An 18,454-nucleotide genomic window follows, 5' to 3' on the forward strand; every position below is an offset into this window, starting at 1 on the left:
TTAAAATGAGATCTCCCACAGGAAATAGTGATCTTGTTAGTTTGTTGCTTTAGGTATTATAATCCTGATTTTCAAACAATGGAGGAGGAGGAGGAGAAGCTATTATTTTTCTACTTGAAGCTCAGATCCATCATTATGTACTCTACATACACCCATAAAAAGCAAACTTTTTCTTGGCGAATACTACAAATATTCACACTCACAGAACAACAGACTGCAGTTAAGTACATGCACTCTCACTGTTAAACAGTGAGAGATGAGGTTACTCACTATCAGTAGAAGCACAAGTGACACTTTACTCCATATGAAAAATTACTTCTCAAAAATGCAGAATTTAAACTGGAAGATGTTGTATAAAATATTTAATGTTACCTTTAAGAAATTAAGTTAACATTTAAGTTAACACTTATTCATAGCACACACATTTGGAAAAAATATTTTAAATTAAGTCTGAATGGCAAGATTTAATAAGCCGCTTCAGTTTGTCTTCAAGATAGGTGCCTTCTGGCTGCAGGCATTTGAAAGCTGTTTTACTACTGATTAAGGCTGTAGAAAGCAGTGAAATGAAATATCCATTTAACTGCTGGCTTTTTACAGCATACATACTTTACAACAAAGGGATTAGAGACTAAGGCGGCCGCTTGACAGCGAAAGCTCTTCTTTTAGAATTTTGTCATATTAAATATACCAGTTCCTAAACAAAATGTATGGAAGTTGAAATTTGAAATGTAAAACTAACAAAAGCAAATAAATTTTAAAGACAGATAAAAAGTCTGTCTTTTCACTGAGCATCTATTGTTACAATATTGAAACACAACAATCCTTTTCACACAATGATCTCAGATTTCTAACACCAAGGCACAACAGTAGGTAGACAGATTATCAATGTTAACTCAAGGACTATAAATCAGTCTCACCTGACCATTATGTCTTCATATTGCAGTGGTCTCAAACCAGTGTGCGTTGTTGTCCACTCTAATACAATCCACAGATTTTTGAGGGGGGGTGAGGGGCGGGGGTGAGGGGCGGGGACAACTGCCTCCCTTCACTTTAAATTTCCTTTATTAGTTTCTCTCATTTACAGCAATACATTTTTAAAAATGTATTTCACATGATAAACTCTAAAGGAAGTCTTAAGACGCTTTCTTGTGGCGCTCAACGTTCTTTTTAGTCTCTTATCTGTTGAACAGTATGTGTATAGAGTCACACAAGCATCTTTAACAGAGTTTCACTTCTTGAAATCATGCTTATACAGCACCTGCACTAAGAAGTACTGACCAATAATAAAGGAATTACAACCTGAGCACTGTCAAAACAAAACTAATTCCCTAACTTAAAAAGTAAAAAAACAAGGTCATTTTCCAAATCATATTTGGGAGATTTCAATTAAATAAAAAAGTTCTTAAGATATGTTGCTTACTTTCTGTTGTTGATGTTGTTATAATTATTTGATAGAGATGGAGAGATCTTTGGTAAAGTTGAAAAATTGGATGCACCTGGGGACCTTTAAAAATATGAAAATGTTAAATTAGATAAAAATGCTGAGGTATTAAAATTAATCATGAAAAAGAAAAAGCTAACAGATGAACAATGTATGTAAATAAGTATGAAAAAATAAAGTTCTTATGAGCAGAGCACTAAATATTCAGGACAATGGTTCCCATCTTCAAAATGCATCTTCTTAAAATTAAAATGGATTATTTCATAACACTCCATGTCAAACTTTCATATCGCACCGCATATCACAAAAGTTACTAAAGTAAGCCAAACATCTCCTACAGAAAAAGAATGCCAAAAAGTTTATCAGCCTTTTTGAAGGCAACAAAATAAAGCAGATGCATTTTTCTTCCAAAAATTGGAACATTAAATCTTTTGCAGGCTTTATTAATTTCTAAATTTTAAAATGGCTTGAGATGAGATATGAAAGTGTCATTTGTAACTAAAACAAGAATACATGTTGTTTTTAAAAGATAAGTATTCCCAAATTAGTGTAAATTCAGCCATTTAAAAGCAACATTATACCACTTTTTAAGAGCTTCTCTTTTAAATGACTAATGGACTTTAGCAGAAATTGTTGGAGACGCAAAACATTAGGAAATATTTCATGTATACTCAACGCCAAGTCAAATCAGAGCATTATAGTCTTTGCACATTATCTAAACTATGCATCCTTTTAAAAACTCTAAATTTGGAGTTGTTGAATGTTTTCAATAAAGGAGACCCCTTGAGTTGTAACAATTACATGTAATTAATATACAGCATAATCTTGCTGTTTTTCCTTAGTTAAGCATATAGGCCCAACACAAAAAACACTGAAAAATATGGAAAAACCCTAACTGACTGAACTGGCCCCCAAGTGACCTAAGACTGTTTAGTACTATGGCATGCAAAAGTCAGGCAGAAGTAGTAACAAATATTACATGTTCAGATGTTCTGTGCTTTCAAAAACAAAATGGCTCACAGCAGATATAGATTCTGTTCCGAGAACTCTCCATGAGAGATTTGACACCTATTTAAAAATATTTAATAAACAACTAAATCCTAGTGCTTCCAAGCAATAAAAGCATAAGATATGGCCATTGGGAAAAGAAAATTACTTTGATTGTGAAAACCCCTTTGGCCTTCTGGTATTATTATACCTTATAGACTAACGGACGTTTTGTATTCACCCACAAAAGCTTATGCTCCAATACATCTGTTAGTCTATAAGGTGCCACAGGACTCTTTGCCGCTTTTACAGGTCCAGACTAACACGGCTACCCCTCTGATACTTGATATTATGTATTCTTCCTAGGTTATAATTTAAAATCACCCTCTTTTCCTTGGACCATAAGAACAGCCCATGCTGGGTCCGACCAATGGTCCATCCAGCCCAGAACCCTGTTTGACAGAAGCCAGTGACCGAGGCGTCAGAACGAATGAACAGAACAGGTCAATTCTGAGTTGTCCAGTACCAAATTCCTGTAGTCAGATGCTAACGGACACCTGGAGCCTGGGGTTATGTCCCTGACCATCTTGGCTAATAGCCATTGATAAATAAGTTCATGGAGGATAGGTCCAATTCCTTTTTGAACCCTCTTAGATTTTTGGCCTTCACAATATCACACAATGCACAGTCAACCTGTGGAACTTGTTGCCACGGGAAGTTCTTCCTTATGTTTGTTTTAAAACTGCGGTCAATTAATTCCATTGGGCAACCTCTGGTCATGTGTTATGTGAAGGGATAAATAATACTTCCTTATTCACTTTCTCCATACTGTTCATGATTTTACAGACCTCTCTCATATCCCCCTTACTCATCTCTTTTTTAATCTGAACAGTCCCAGTCTTTTTACTCTCTCCTCATATGGAAACTATACCTTATCCCTAATCATTTTCATTGCCCTTCTCTGTACCTTTTCCAATTCTAATACATCTTTTTTGAGATAAGGTGACCAGAACTGCACACAGCATTCAAGGTGGGGGCCTAACATGAATTTATACAGCAGCATTATGGTATTTTTGGTTTTATCATCTATCCCTTACCTAATGGTTCCTAAGATTGTTCACTTTTTTGACTGCTGCAGCACATTGAGCAGATATTTTCAGAGAACTATCCATGGTAACACCAAGATCTCTTTCTTGAGTGATAGTTAATTTAGACCCTATCATTTTGTATGTACAGTTGGATTGTTTTCCAATGTGCATTTTGCTGCCCTGATCAACACTGAATATTATCTGCCATTTTGTCACCAGCCTCCCAGTGTAGTGAGATTCCTTTGTAATTATTCACAGCTGCTTTGGATTTAACTATTTTGAATAATTTTGTATCCTATTCGCATTTTGCCACTTCACCCCTTTTCCAGAAAATTTATAAATATGTTAAACAGCACAGATTTCAGTACAGATCTTTGGGAGACCCCACTATTTACCTCTCTCCATTGTGAAACCTGACATTACCACCATAAAAAGCAATAAATAAATACACAGATTACATGTACAGGAAAGTTATAAAATATTATGAAGTCATCTTCTCATTGACCATTTAAGCTCAAGTTAAATCAAAAGTGAAACTGTTTACACTCCATTTTCTTGAGATCAAGTATTTTAAAGGGAACTTAAAGACAAAGGTAAGCTGGAACAATTAAGTTGTTTATTTTCTAATTACATTTTCAAACAAAAAATTGTAATGTGTATGACATTTGACCACATAAATACTATTTTGTTTTTAATAAAGAGAAGCAATCTGTTACAGCTAATATTTACCAAATAGTCAAAGTAATCCCACTCAGTTTTACTATTAACAGGCATTTCCCCCCAAAGATAAATAGAATAAGTAAATTTTGATTCTAAATAAGGTAGCAATCAGAAAGTTTTTATATTTAGATGGGAAATGTTGTCCATATTCTAAATATCTGTATAAAAACACGCATTTGCTATGAAATAATGTGACAGCTTAATATGACACCTTAGTAAGTCAGTCTTACTGCTCTACGGCAGGCAGCTAGCTAAAACATTGTTAGAGCTGTATACATTCTTGCTGACACTGATAAGCTTGGGTACTAAGAAAAACAGAAGGCAGTCATGGCACTTACAGCATTCAATACATAAACTACTTTTTCACAAACACTGAAAACAATAACTGGAGAATGATTTCATTTTCATTTTTCAAAAAGAGTATCAAACAAACAATGGAAAGTACAAAAACATCAATCTTAAGGTAACAGATAAGAGTGTTCACAGGTCATTCTTATTTTTCACTTTTAATTTTCACTTTTTAAAATAAAAGGTCCTATAGGAATGGTAAAACAGGTCTACTAACAAATACAGTAAGAATGTCAAACATTTGCTGTGACAAAATACGTTAAGGATGACAGTGGTACAAAAACTCAACTCCCCCATTTTAACTATAATATAGATTCCAACACTAAAGGCATTTTCTACATAGTGCAGTCATTTGAAAATATGGCACACAATAAATTTTGGCTGCTTGTTTTAAAGCATATGTTTGTAAATGTTTGACTAAAGAATATGCACTTAGACCCTGCAGCGATAAGTAGGGGATTGAGAAAAAGAAAAGAAGGAAGTTGCTTTGGTTTTAAATCAGGGCATCTTTTAATGTGCTATAGTAACATTCACATTTTCTGTAAAACATTATAATAGCAACTCCCTTAAAAGATATCTGACAATAGTCAAGGTAGTTTACTATTTAAGTCAATGCAGCAATTCTCTGATATAAGAACAGAAAACCAATTATTAAACTTTATTCATACTCAACTGAATTGTGAAACTTTAGCTGTTACAGAATGAAATATTTACTATGGATATATTCAAGAACATACTGAGCAATGTGAAATGGATGGCATTATAATCTTTATTTTAGAAAAGAGAATGCTATTCATTTCAACAACAAAAGGAAATCATATTGTCCTTACCTACATCAGCCTCATGTCTGTGATATCTGTTTATTATTTGAGCTGGAAAGTAGCTCTGAATATTAAATACTGATTAGTTCTGTATTCTTAAGATGACAATAATGATTAAAATAAATTGGATACTGGATAGTGTTACTTTCATTTTAAACAATGTGTTCTATTTAATTTTATCATTTGACTTTGTCTGATCAAATAATATGCATTCAAAGTCATATGAACATTTGGTCAGTCAACTGGCTAAACAGCTATTTCTAATTTGAATTAAGTTCTGGAGCTTCCCAACTCACTGAATTTGTTGCAAGCCACTGGTCTCCTTAAAAGTATTGAACATCATTTAGGATAGGATTTTAGAGCTTATAGATTCTGTGTCTGTCATAAATATAAAGGGAACGGTAAACACCTTTAAAATCCCTCCTGGCCAGAGGAAAAACCCTTTCACCTCTAAAGGGTTAAGAAGCTAGGATAACCTCACTGGCACCTGACCAAAATGACCAATGAGGAGACAAGATACTTTCAAAAGCTGGGGGGAGGGAGAAACAAAAACTCTCTCTCTGTCTGTGTGATGCTTTTGCCAGGGACAGAACAGGAATGGAGTCTTAGAACTTAGTAAGTAATCTAGCTAGATATGCGTTAGATTCTGATTTCTTTAAATGGCTGAGAAAATAAGCTGTGCTGAATGGAATGTATATTCCTGTTTTTGTGTCTTTTTGTAACTTAAGGTTTAGCCTAGAGGGATTTTCTATGTTTTGAATCTGATTACCCTGTAAGGTATTTACCATCCTGATTTTACAGAGGTGCTTCTTTTTACTTTTTCTTCTATTAAAATTCTTCTTTTAAGAACCTGATTGTTTTTTCATTGTTCTTAAGATCCAAAGGTTTGGGTCTGTGTTCACCTATGCAAATTGGTGAGGATTTTTATCAAGCCTTCCCCAGGAAAGAGGCTGTAGGGTTTAGGGAGGGAGGAAGAGACGTTTCCAGGCGGGCTCTTTCCCGATTATATATTTGTTAGATGCTTGGTGGTGGCAGCAAAAAAGTCCAAGGGCAAAAGGTAAAATAGTTTGTACCTTGGGGAAGTTTTAACCTAAGCTGGTAAAAATAAGCTTAGGTGGTTTTCATATAGGTCCCCACATCTGTATCCTAGAGTTCAGAGTGGGGAAGGAACCTATAGATTCTGTTTCAGACATCATTTTAAAAGATTATCCCAAGTAGCTACTTAGAGCTTACTGACTTTTTGGGTTTTGCCTGGCAATTGGTCTCCTCACTAGGGAAAACAGTAAGAACAAGGACAGCTTGCTTACACTTTTTTTGCGGAGGAGGGGAGGATATTTTATTCATTCATATTTTGGGTCCTTAACAAAAAGACATTACAGTTACATTATTTTGACACAGTTACATGTCTCAATACTGAATTAACAATATTAAGCAGAATATTGTATATTTAACATGTTTTGTTAATCATTAACATTTCCTTTTTCAAAATTATTTAAACAGGCTTATAGTGCATGCGCGCACACAGAGTACATATACATAACCATTCATATTAGCTTTCTGTCTTCTAGGGGAGTGTGGGAAAGCAGTCTCAAAAGAACAGGAAGACAGAGAAGCTCTGAAGGGAAGGGGAAATTAAATTTATTATACTCCATGTATAATCTTTGTGACTATCCTATAAGTATAGGATTACAGTGTCTATATCAAAGCCACTCAATGATTTCAGTTTATTTCTAGTGTAGCAGCTACATGTGTTTGTTTTAAGGGTTGTTCATCACTAAATAAAATTCTTCCACTAATCAGAAAGAGATTTACCCCAACAACTAAAAAACTCTCTTATTCAGCCTGGATTTGAAAACGCTATTTTTTTTTTTTTATTATTATTGATAGTACAGAGCTCTGCTTTTCTTGGTCTGGTCAAGTGCCTCACATACACCCAGCTAAGTGCACTTTTAAGTATCAGGTGATATTTCATGGGTGCTGGAATTTTGGGATATGAATTAGCACACAATTTTATAACAAAATCAGCTTCACCAGTTTCTGCTCTATCTGTATCCATGATGGATTTACTCTATTAGCAATTCATTCCAGTACTGGTCTAATTTGTGCCACCGTATAATCTCTCTTCAAGTCTGGTAGTGCCGGGCCTTTCATCTCAACTGGACATTCCAGCTATTCCATTTTGATTCTTGGTTTCTGATTTGATCTCACAAATATTTGAATAACTTTTTAAAATTTCTTGAAGACTTTTTGGGAGGTATAAAGGGAATCACGGAAAAAGGATATGGCAGGTTATTCATTTTAAGTATATGAATTCAACTATGCAACTAGGTAATAATGCCCTCCTTTCTAGGTCATTGTAAATAATTTTCATTAATGCCTCAATATTTAATTTGAACAGCTCCCCCCTTTAGGTGTTAAAATAAGATACTTAGGCATTAATGTATTATCCACTATCTTCAGTGGGCATTTATAAATTTATCAGTATATTTTGATGCAGAGGCACAGTATCTCTGTTTCAGAGTAGTCTGGTTAGGAATCAGGATGTAGATGAAAGGCTTCAATTATTTCTTGTAATAATCGGCCAACTTTTATTTAGATCTTGTATAAAAAGCATAAGGTCATTAGCATAAAATGAAACTTTGTTTTCTATTCCTAATACACTTATTCTCTGAATTTCTTCAGTGTCTCTGATTTTTTTTCACTAATGGTTTGATAATTAAACCAAATTAGTAAGGGTTATAAGGAGCACCCTTTTCTTATTCCTCTGTATAACAGTATGAGCTCAGTCTTTGAGACATTTCCCCAAATACATGCTTTAGGATTTTTGTAGATTACTTTCAGAAGTGGATTAAAGTGTTCCCCAAAGTGTTCTAAATAAAAACGGGCATTCTACTAAGTCAAAAGTCTCTTCTGCATCCATAGCTAAAAATGCAGTTGTTTTTATTACCGCCCTTAGAATCCTGTAACATAGGTAGGAGTTTTTTTATGTTAAGAAGCTTCTTCCTTTTAGAAAGCCAGCTTGGCTTTGGAGCACTAATTTAGGCATTATTGTCTCTAATCTGGATGCTAGTAGTGTAGTTTAAATCTTACTATCTATATTTATTAAAGAGATGAGCCTATATGATGCTGGATCTGACAAATCCTTATATGGTTTAGGTATCAAAACTGTATGTTTGATACAAGTTATTTATTAAGCACTCTGTTACCCAAGAAGGCTGAAATACATTAGCTAACAATGGAGATACCTGTGTTTTTAAACATTTTATAGAATTCAGAGTGGATCCATCTGCAGCAGGACTTCTCTCTAATTTTAGTAATGAGATTGTGTTGTTGGGCCATCTACTACTCATTATATGAAAGCCTGGGCCTTTTAAAACCCTGCAATATACTACTACTTAATTCTTCCATTTTTACATATTTGCTAGTATAGATCTTCCTGAAATATTCTGTTACTATTTTGTTAATCCCTTTGTTCGTTTTTTGGAGTATTCCACTTTTGTCCTTAACAAAGGGTACGGTTGTTCCAGGTTTTCTGTAGGAAATCAGTCTGGCTTGTAATTTGCTAGATTTGTTTCCCCTTTAAAAAAACCTTTGTTCAGCAAGTAAGAGAGCTGTCTGTTTTTCGCCCCCCCATCAGTGCTTCTAATGCTTTTTTGTCATCCATCTCTTGAAGCAAGTCTGCGTTAACAGTCTAATATTGCTTCTTCAAACTGTAAATTTATTTCTCTAAGTCTACCTGTTCTTTTGTCTTTTCTTCCACCATGACAATTACATGAGATAATACATCCCCTCATTACTGCTTTAAAGGCCGCCTCGAACTAGTTTCAGGGAATATTTCCTGTAAGGGATTATCTTAAAATATAATAATCAATATGGTTTTCTATATTATTCATAAAGCCTTTGTCTTTTAACAATATATTACTAAATCTCAAACTTCTGTCTCTTATTCCTGAATTACACTTCATTTTCATGAAGATAAATGTATGGTGCGAGATACGATTTAATACAATTCTAACATTGAAATTTCATGTAAAAACTTTTGCTATACTAGGATAGATCTAATTTTTATATATTTTGGCAATTTCAGAGTAAAAGTGAAGTCCTTCCCATTAGAGGGTAGGAACCTCAGATATCTATCATGTCCTATTCTTTATATGTTGACTCCAGTATTTGAGCTTTTTTACACGGCGTTTCTCACCTAACTGGTAATCTACCTGACATGAGGTGAAGAAAACAGTTAAAGTCATCTGCAGCTATTACCCATTAATTCTGAACTGTTGTAATCATTCCAAAAATATTAACCAATGAGCTATCCTCATTTGGGGCACAGATGTTACATATTGTAACCCTCTACACATCCCTGCACCAAAACTCACCTGTCCTCTGGATCAGTTTTGATACTTTGCACATTCCCTCACATTTATACTTGCTTACTTAGTAGTATAAACACCCTTTTGTTTCAGGGACTATAAGACATTCCATATACATGAGAGGCCCATTCCCTTTTAAGTTTGATTTCTTCTTTTGTTTTGAGTTAGTTTATTGAAGCATTGCCACTACTACCTTCTGCTTTTTCAAAAGCAGAAAGTACCATTTTTACATGTTTAGTGTTTTAGTCCCCTAACACTCCAGGAGCACCAGACTGTTCCCGTTTCTTTTTTATCCATTTTAAAATATTTTCTGGTATTCTTAATATTTACAGACTTTCCTAATATTCATCCCTGTGCTATTATTTGTTGAAAATTCCTTAACTTCACTTCTTGACTCCTTTTCCCATTTACATGGGGTCTGAGGTGCCCAGGATTCTTCACCATGTCTTCCTGTTCATGGCACGAATCCATAGGTGTTGGAGTTCCAGTCCTTTTACCTTCAAACTTCTCTTACCATTGTATCTTCCACTGACTTTCCATTGTATCTTCGATCTTCTGTCCTTTTTTGCTGTACTCTTCCTTCCATGCTTTCTTTGCTGATTGTTCTTCTCTCATTCTTATCACATGTCCAGCCCACCTCAAATGTGCACTTCATCTTCTCCCTAATTTCTTTCATGCACACTCATCTACCCTCTGCTTGCCTGCCATTCTACTCAGAATATTGTTTTCTACTACCTGCATCTTCTTTTTCTTCCATCTCCGTAAGACTCACCATTTCAAAACCATTGAGTAGGCAGGGACAGACACATGCAGTATACACTTTTCCTTTCAGTTTGTTACTTAACTATCTGTCCCGCAGTATTCCTGTCATCTTTTTCACGTCATCCGTGCACACTGTTTTCTTATTTTCAGTTCTCCAGATCTCCCTCTGATGGCACTACATGTACTTCCCAAGTATACAAAATTCTTTCTTCTGCTTCAGCTTCTCTCTTGAAACTTCAAACTATAGCTCTTCTTCCACATTCCCTATTTGCATGGCTTCCGTTATCTTTGTGTTTATCTTTAAACCATGGTCTTCAACCACAGACGAACCTCATTTGAAACTCTGGCTGCTAAAGTTAGAGAGAACCTCAGTAGGATTCAATAGGTAGAGTCTTGAATTATCACACATGACAGGCAGAGAGAAATGGCAAAGCAACATCCTCTTATCTTGTAATTCCAGACAAAATCTATATAAACCGGGGGGAAATCTGCCCCCCAAAATTAAAAATTCTGCGCACAAGATGTTAAAAATCTGCAAAATTCTGCAAATGTTATTTGTCAAAATAATACTATATAATTAAACCAGTTTCAATTATTTTGGTAATTTATTTCAAAATACCTGTCAGCGAGTATGTCTGTAACAATACAGACACACGAAATTTCCCCAGGAGAAGAGAGAGTTAAAGAAACTGCTATAAGAGCCCAGACAGTCACACCCCTTCTCCCCCACAGACCAGCAGCGCCTCCACCTCACCCCTCAGAGCCCAGCCACGGCCTGACCCAGCGACAGACACTCATACCCCCTCCACCCATAGCCCAGCCGCCAGCCCCTCCTCAGCTCAGACACTCACATCCCCTCCTCCCAGAGACCAGATGCAGCCCCCCCCTCGGCCCAGACACTCACACCCCCAATCCCCCCAGAGGGCAGGGATCCAGAGGGAGAAACAGCCTGATGCTGCGTCCCGCACTTGCATGGAGTTTCCTGCATACCACTGCTGCCTCCTCCGTCCTTTAGGGCATGCTGGGAATTGAGGTGCTGGGAACCCTCCAGTTCCCTCCTCCTTCCCCCAGCCTTGTCTTCTATTTGTGAGCTGGGCTCTGCCAGGTCCAGCAGCCCCTAGTGGCAGCCAACATCTCTGCAGCCCATTTCTGAGAGGGGAAAAAAGGAAATTCTGCACGCACAACATTAATTTCTGCAAAATTTCTGCATTGCCCAATGGCGCAGAATTCCTGCAGAAGTAAGAGTCTATAGCACCCAGTGCACTCAATTCGGTACCAAAAAAATGGGGGAGCACTCACACGAGGTATTGATCTGCACATATACTTTTGAGGAAAACAGCTTATACTAGATATAGGTAGGGAATTGCAAGAGGCAACTTATCAAGGGCATAGATGTCATTCTAGCATCTGTCTGTGAACTTCATCAGAAGCACAAAGCACCGAACACCAATATGAGGAAAGCTATACAGTTTTAACCTATTAGTTAAAATGTTAATTAACGTGTTAAAAATTATCACCTTTTTTCCTAGTAAAGACAAGTCACAAAGGTATTAACTTGAGGTTAAAAAAAGCCTCTTGTGTACACATACTCTTAACATGCCTCAGATTTTTGTATGGAGCTGGCAGGGGAAACTGATGGTTAACAAAATTAAATACAATGGCATCTGGATAACCTTTGTTTGAAGCCTTACGTTGGTGTAAAGAGAAAAGGAGTAGTTGTGGCACCTTAGAGACTAACCAATTTATTTGAGCATAAGCTTTTGTGAGCTACAGCTCACTTCATCAGATGCATACTGTGGAAACTGCAGAAGACATTATATACACAGAGACCATGAAACAATACCTCCTCCCACCCCACTCTCCTGCTGGTAATAGCTTATCTAAAGTGACCACTCTCTTTACAATGTGTATGATAATCAAGTTGGGCCATTTCCAGCACAAATCCAGGTTTTCTCAAACCCCCGCTCCCTTTCCAAAAACCACACACACAAACTCACTCTCCTGCTGGTAATAGCTTATCCAAAGTGACCACTCTCCTCCCTACAATGTGCATGATAACCAAGGTGGGCCATTTCCAGCACAAATCCAGGTTATCATGCACATTGTAGGGAGGAGAGTGGTCACTTTGGATAAGCTATTACCAGCAGGAGAGTGAGTTTGTGTGTGTGGTTTTTGGAAAGGGAGGGGGTTGAGAAAACCTGGATTTGTGCTGGAAATGGCCCACCTTGATTATCATACACATTGTAAAGAGAGTGGTCACTTTAGATAAGCTATTACCAGCAGGAGAGTGGGGTGGGAGGAGGTATTGTTTCATGGTCTCTGTGTATATAATGTCTTCTGCAGTTTCCACAGTATGCATCTGATGAAGTGAGCTGTAGCTCACGAAAGCTTATGCTCAAATAAATTGGTTAGTCTCTAAGGTGCCACAAGTACTCCTTTTCTTTTTGCAAATACAGACTAACACGGCTGTTACTCTGAAACCTTACATTAGTGTAACATCCCCAGCATGTTAGCCAAAAGTAAGGTCTATTTGCTTCGGTGAGACATTTCCCTAGTGATCTATTCTCCAAAGGTATATTTTAGAATAATAAATGTTTGGCAGTTTTATATGGTCACAGCATAAAACTATTAATTCACTTCCCAATATTCTGACTCTCAAAACAAGGGATGCAGAGTGAAAAAGCGTTCTATTTAAGATATTGCTGTAGGAATTCTGTGCAAGATGTTAAGTGAATTCCTATAATTTGACACAGCTAATTATAGTAGTATAAGTAAAGGAAGGAAAACTGATACTCTTATGTTGTCTCAGACATATTGTAATAGATTTATACTGCCATACAAACCACTTCCGCATGGAGGAATATTTAGTCACCCCCAGTGTAATATGGAGGTTAAAATCAAAAGATAGAAAAATAAAGCAAGCAGTTCCTGGATATGGTTGAAATGTCTGCTTAATTAGTATGTATAATTTGTCTGTATGTTTTTGCAAGTGATTTTTATAAAGGAGAAAAAACTTTTGAATATTGACTAGAGCTATTCTTGTAAATTACAATTTTGACAAAAGTTTAAAATTTTAGAAAAGGGAGGTGTCACACTCACTATGTTTGATAAAGAGTTAATCCATCAAGAAGGACAGGAGAAAGTAAACATGCTCTAAATTCCTGGCTGAATATACAATTTAAAGTCCTAAAAGTGGCTTTAGCCTTGAGACTGGCAACAGTAATACCAAAGTAATTAAGATCAAAATGAATTTAAGGGTAGATAACTTCTGAATAATATTTATAAAGCTTCAGCTTATTATATTCCTTTCAGTCAGAAGCACCTTCCTGGATCATCTCATCACTGGATGCAATTAAACCTTTTGACAGTCAAAACTGCATTAGTCTTATAAGACAATGGTGATAATGGCATTTTGAGGTAACTTTCTACATTGGCTAAAGGAAATATGCACACTAGCCCTACAGCTACTTTGATAGTGCACAAGGGAAAAAACAAACCAACAAGTTTTAGGATGGGATGGGCAAAAGTCAAGGATGCCCGCTTCCTCTAATTTTCTTTACTATTGAGCTTGAACAACTGGGCTCAAATTCAGATTAAATGGGGGGAAAAAAATCAAGAGTATCCAAGTTAGAAAAGACTTTCACTTGTTTCGCGTATGCACAGATAATATGATCCTGTATCTGAATATATTCTACTGGAAGTATGGAGTATACTGGAGATAAAAACCACTCTGGATTTAAAAATGAACATATCCTCAGGAATTATGAAAGACAGATAAAAGAATTAGAGCTAGCCAAAAATTTTTAAAACAGAATAGTCTGTTGGGGTTTTTTGCTGGTTTTCAATTAAATCTAATAATTAGTCTTTCTTATCACCCAAAGCCTTTTTGGAAGATATTTTCAAAACTACTCATCACCAACAACTGGAGCCAGATTTTCAGAACGAAGGGGCTAGGTTTCTAAAAGAGCTTGAAAATCTACTCTCTTTAAATATGGGTATCTAAGTAAAAATCCATCTCCTGATTTCAAGGACCAATATACTTCAAATATTTTATCATTACTGAATAAAATTACTAAACATTTATAAAAATGACCAAATCTTTTAATTAATTATCTTTGAAGAATAAAAATGCTAATAGTAACAACACGATTTTATGTAATTTAAACCCGCTCCCCCAGAAGAGATACTACTTTAACGAAGTGAAAGCTCAAAAACATTTTAACAGTTGTGGGAAAAGTCTAAAAGTAAGAGAGTTTTAACATGCTAGACTAAAAGAACAAATAGATGTTTATCTTCTAGTTTAAAAATGTAGTTGGTCTCTAACCAAAGATCGATAGCATTCTGTAACGATAACCTTTAAAACATTCATTGGACTTGAATAGAGGCACATAAACATGCTTTCAGAAATTGTAACAACCTTTGAATTGACACAAACAGATCAGACAAAAATACTTTGCAGAGCTATCTGTATAGGACAAGGTTTGCTGGAGAGGGGACATCCTGGGTGATGTATCACCTTTCACTGCAACAGATAAATTTAGAAATAAATAAGCATGATTCTACTCTACCAGAAAATCTCAGAAACTGGCATATCCAAGGATGTTAATTTTTTTTAAAGATTATTTCTTCGCAAAAATGATAAAGAATTTTAAATAGTAGGTTTTTTTATTATAAATAAAATATTTTGCTTCAAAATCAGATAGAAAACTAACTCAGAAGACAAAAAGTGAACTGAATAAAGGCTGTAACAATATTCTGACAAAGAAGGGCTACTCTGTAGACTTTGAGCCCTCAAATATATTTTTGTAAAAAAGAAGTGATCATATACAAACGGGACAAGAAAATGCTTATGGTATTATCCACAAAAGGAGCAAAAACTTCAGACTATGTGTACATATATGTCTAAATCCTCAAAAAAACTAAAGACAAATTAGTCATCTGAGCATATAAAGTACCCAAAAATCTTAAATCAACAATATATCTGCAGATTGGGGGGAAGAGGGGGCATAATATAAAAAAGGCATTTTTATGATAATTTTGTAGATATATATTCTCAATTTCTAAGCTATGATTAAGGACAGAAGGAAGTGTGTAACATTTTTTCTTCTGGTTATGTATCAAGATATAGCAATGATGGAGTCATGTTATTTTAAATGCCAAAAACAGATCTGAAAATCTGGAAAGAAAACTACTGACAGAATGAATGGATCTACAGAACGTAATGTTTACTACTGATAAATTAAGGTGTCCTCAAGAAAATACCAAACACTGAAGACCTTCTAAAATTACAACAAAATAAAGTTCCTGATGGCAGGAGGTCCTAACAACTATCTTTTCTGTATATTTACCTAATTGTATTTTAATATGTTGCACAGCTAAATTTCAATAGATTCCTATTAAGAGATTCAGTCTATTAAAAAAAATTAAATGCCTCATGATAATTGGTTATTTGGTATTTTGTGACTTTTTACACCTTAGTCCTTACATTTTCCCTCTCCATGTCTTGTAGCACAGGTTATATAGAAACAGATGTACTGTCATGTCTGATGTCCCACTGTGGTGCCTATTACTCAACAGTGATGTTTCAGATATTCCAGATTCCCTCCTTATATGTATAATCTACATAAAATTCATTATAATTATTTCTTCTGGGATCTTACATTTGCAAATTCAAAAATATCCTGTTAATTTGCAAAGTAAGAGACACTCAGATGACTGGTTTCAGAGTAGCAGCCATGTTAGTCTGTATCCGTAAAAAGAAAAGGAGTGCTTGTTGCACCTTAGAGACTAACAAATTTATTAAAACATAAGCTTTTGTGAGCTACAGCTCACTTCATCGGATGCATACAGTGGAAAATATAGGGGGAAGATTTTATATACACAGAAAACATGAAAAAATGGGTGTTACCATACAGACTGTAACAAAAGTGATCAGAAAAGGTGAGCTATTACCAGCAGGAGAGCAGGGGGCGGGAAAGGGGGGAGTTTGGGGGGAGACGGACGGACTATCTTTTGTAGTGATAATCAAGGTGAGCCAATTCCAGCACTTTCCATCTGGACCCATGGAAAAGAAGCCCTTGAGGAATTCCATCATGATTTCAACAATTTCCATCCCATCAACCTCAGCCTGGACCAGTCCACACAAGAGATCCACTTCCTGAACACTACGGTGCTAATAAACGATGGTCACATCACCACCACCTTATACCGGAAACCTACTGACCACTATGCTTACCTACATGCCTCCAGCTTTCATCCAGACCACACCACACGATCCATTGTCTACAGCCAAGCTCTACGTTACAACTGCATTTGCTCCAACCCCTCAGACAGAGACAAACACCTACAAGATCTCTACCAAGCATTCTTACAACTACAATACCCACCTGCGGAAGTGAAGAAATAGACTGACAGAGCCAGAAGAGTACCCAGAAGTTACCTACTACAGGACAGGCCCAACAAAGAAAATAACAGAACGCCACTAGCCATCACCTTCAGCCCCCAACTAAAACCTCTCCAACGCATCATCAAGGATCTACAACCTATCTTGAAGGACGACCCATCACTCTCACAGATTTTGGGAGACAGGCCAGTCCTTGCTTACAGACAGCCCCCCAACCTGAAGCAAATAATCACCAGCAACCAGACACCACACAACAGAACCACTAACCCAGGAACCTACCCTTGCAACGAAGCCCGTTGCCAACTGTGTCCACATATCTATTCAGGGGACACCATCATAGGACACTAATCACATCAGCCACACTATCAGAGGCTCGTTCACCAGCACATCTACCAATGTGATATATGCCATCAGGTGCCAGCAGTGCCCCTCTGCCATGTACATTGGTCAAACTGGACAGTCTCTACGTAAAAGAATAAATGGGCACAAATCAGACGTCAAGAATTATAACATTCAAAAACTAGTCGGGGAACACTTCAGTCTCTTTGGTCACTTGATTACAGACCTAAAAGTGGCAATTCTTAAAAAAAAAACTTCAAAAACAGACTCCAACGAGAGACTGCTGAATTGGAATTAATTTGCAAACTGGATACAATTAACTTTGGCTTGAATAGAGACTGGGAGTGGATGGGTCACTACACAAAGTAAAACTATTTTCCCTTGTTTATTTCCCCTCCTACTGTTTTTGTAAAGTGCTGGAAATGGCCCACCTTGACCATCACTACAAAAGGTTTTTTCCACCCCCCACTCTCCTGCTGGTAATAGCTCACCTTTTCTGATCACTCTTGTTACAGTCTGTATGGTAACACCCACTGTTTCATGTTCTCTGTGTATATAAAATCTCCACTATATTTTCCACTGTATGCATCCGATGAAGTAAGCTGTAGCTCACGAAAGCTTATGCGCTAATAAATTCGTTAGTTTTTAAGATGCCACAAGTACTCAGATGACTGATACTCTCCTTACTTATGGGCCAATTTGCCCTATGAGAATCCAGATTTGAAGGGAGTATTCTACAGGTAGGCCACCACTTCCTGAATGGAAGGAAGTAGGTGAGCAATAGCCGAAGTACCACAGGGACTGAAGACCTATGTTAGGATTAGGTTGCTCCATGAATAATCTCTCCCACCCCAGTACGCAACTAGTAATCCACAGAACGGTTAATACCCTGAGGCTCTCTCTCTTCTGCAGAGATGCCCCTTGCTGCCAAATCTCATTTTGAAGCAAGTGAAGGTAAGAGCTTCCAGAGGAAATTACCAATGCAAATTCCTAGTAGCACACCAAGCTCCTTACTCCCTACATATTGCTGTGAGGGGTCATCTATTTGCCCCTCTTCTCTGATTTCTGAAAGGTGTGCTCAAGGCTTTAACAGGCTCACCTACCTCTACATGTGGTCTAGCCATCACTAGAGGGAGGCAGAGTACCACACTGGGGAGGGGAAATCATGGGTAACA

At 36.6% G+C, this 18,454-nt stretch overlaps 1 protein-coding gene across 7 annotated transcripts in view; it reads right to left on the minus strand.

Annotated features, from left to right (window-relative positions):
- The window catches only part of USP15 (ubiquitin specific peptidase 15), a 138,573-nt gene that overhangs the window by 58,523 nt on the left and 61,596 nt on the right, over positions 1–18,454 (minus strand). For 6 of the 7 annotated variants that reach the window (XR_007354603.2, XR_007354602.2, XR_007354604.2 and 3 more), the window contains exon 7: positions 1,421–1,504. The exons of the other annotated variant lie outside the window; for it this stretch is intronic. Coding sequence is in view for 3 of the 6 variants with exons in the window: in XM_048835941.1 (XP_048691898.1) it covers positions 1,421–1,504 (84 nt within the window). In the remaining 3 variants the exon portion in view is untranslated. The remainder of the gene's footprint in view (positions 1–1,420; positions 1,505–18,454) is intronic. 7 annotated transcript variants of the gene reach the window in all.

The sequence above is a fragment of the Caretta caretta genome, chromosome 1 (assembly GCF_965140235.1).
Source record: "Caretta caretta isolate rCarCar2 chromosome 1, rCarCar1.hap1, whole genome shotgun sequence".
Classification (NCBI taxonomy): domain Eukaryota; kingdom Metazoa; phylum Chordata; order Testudines; family Cheloniidae; genus Caretta; species Caretta caretta.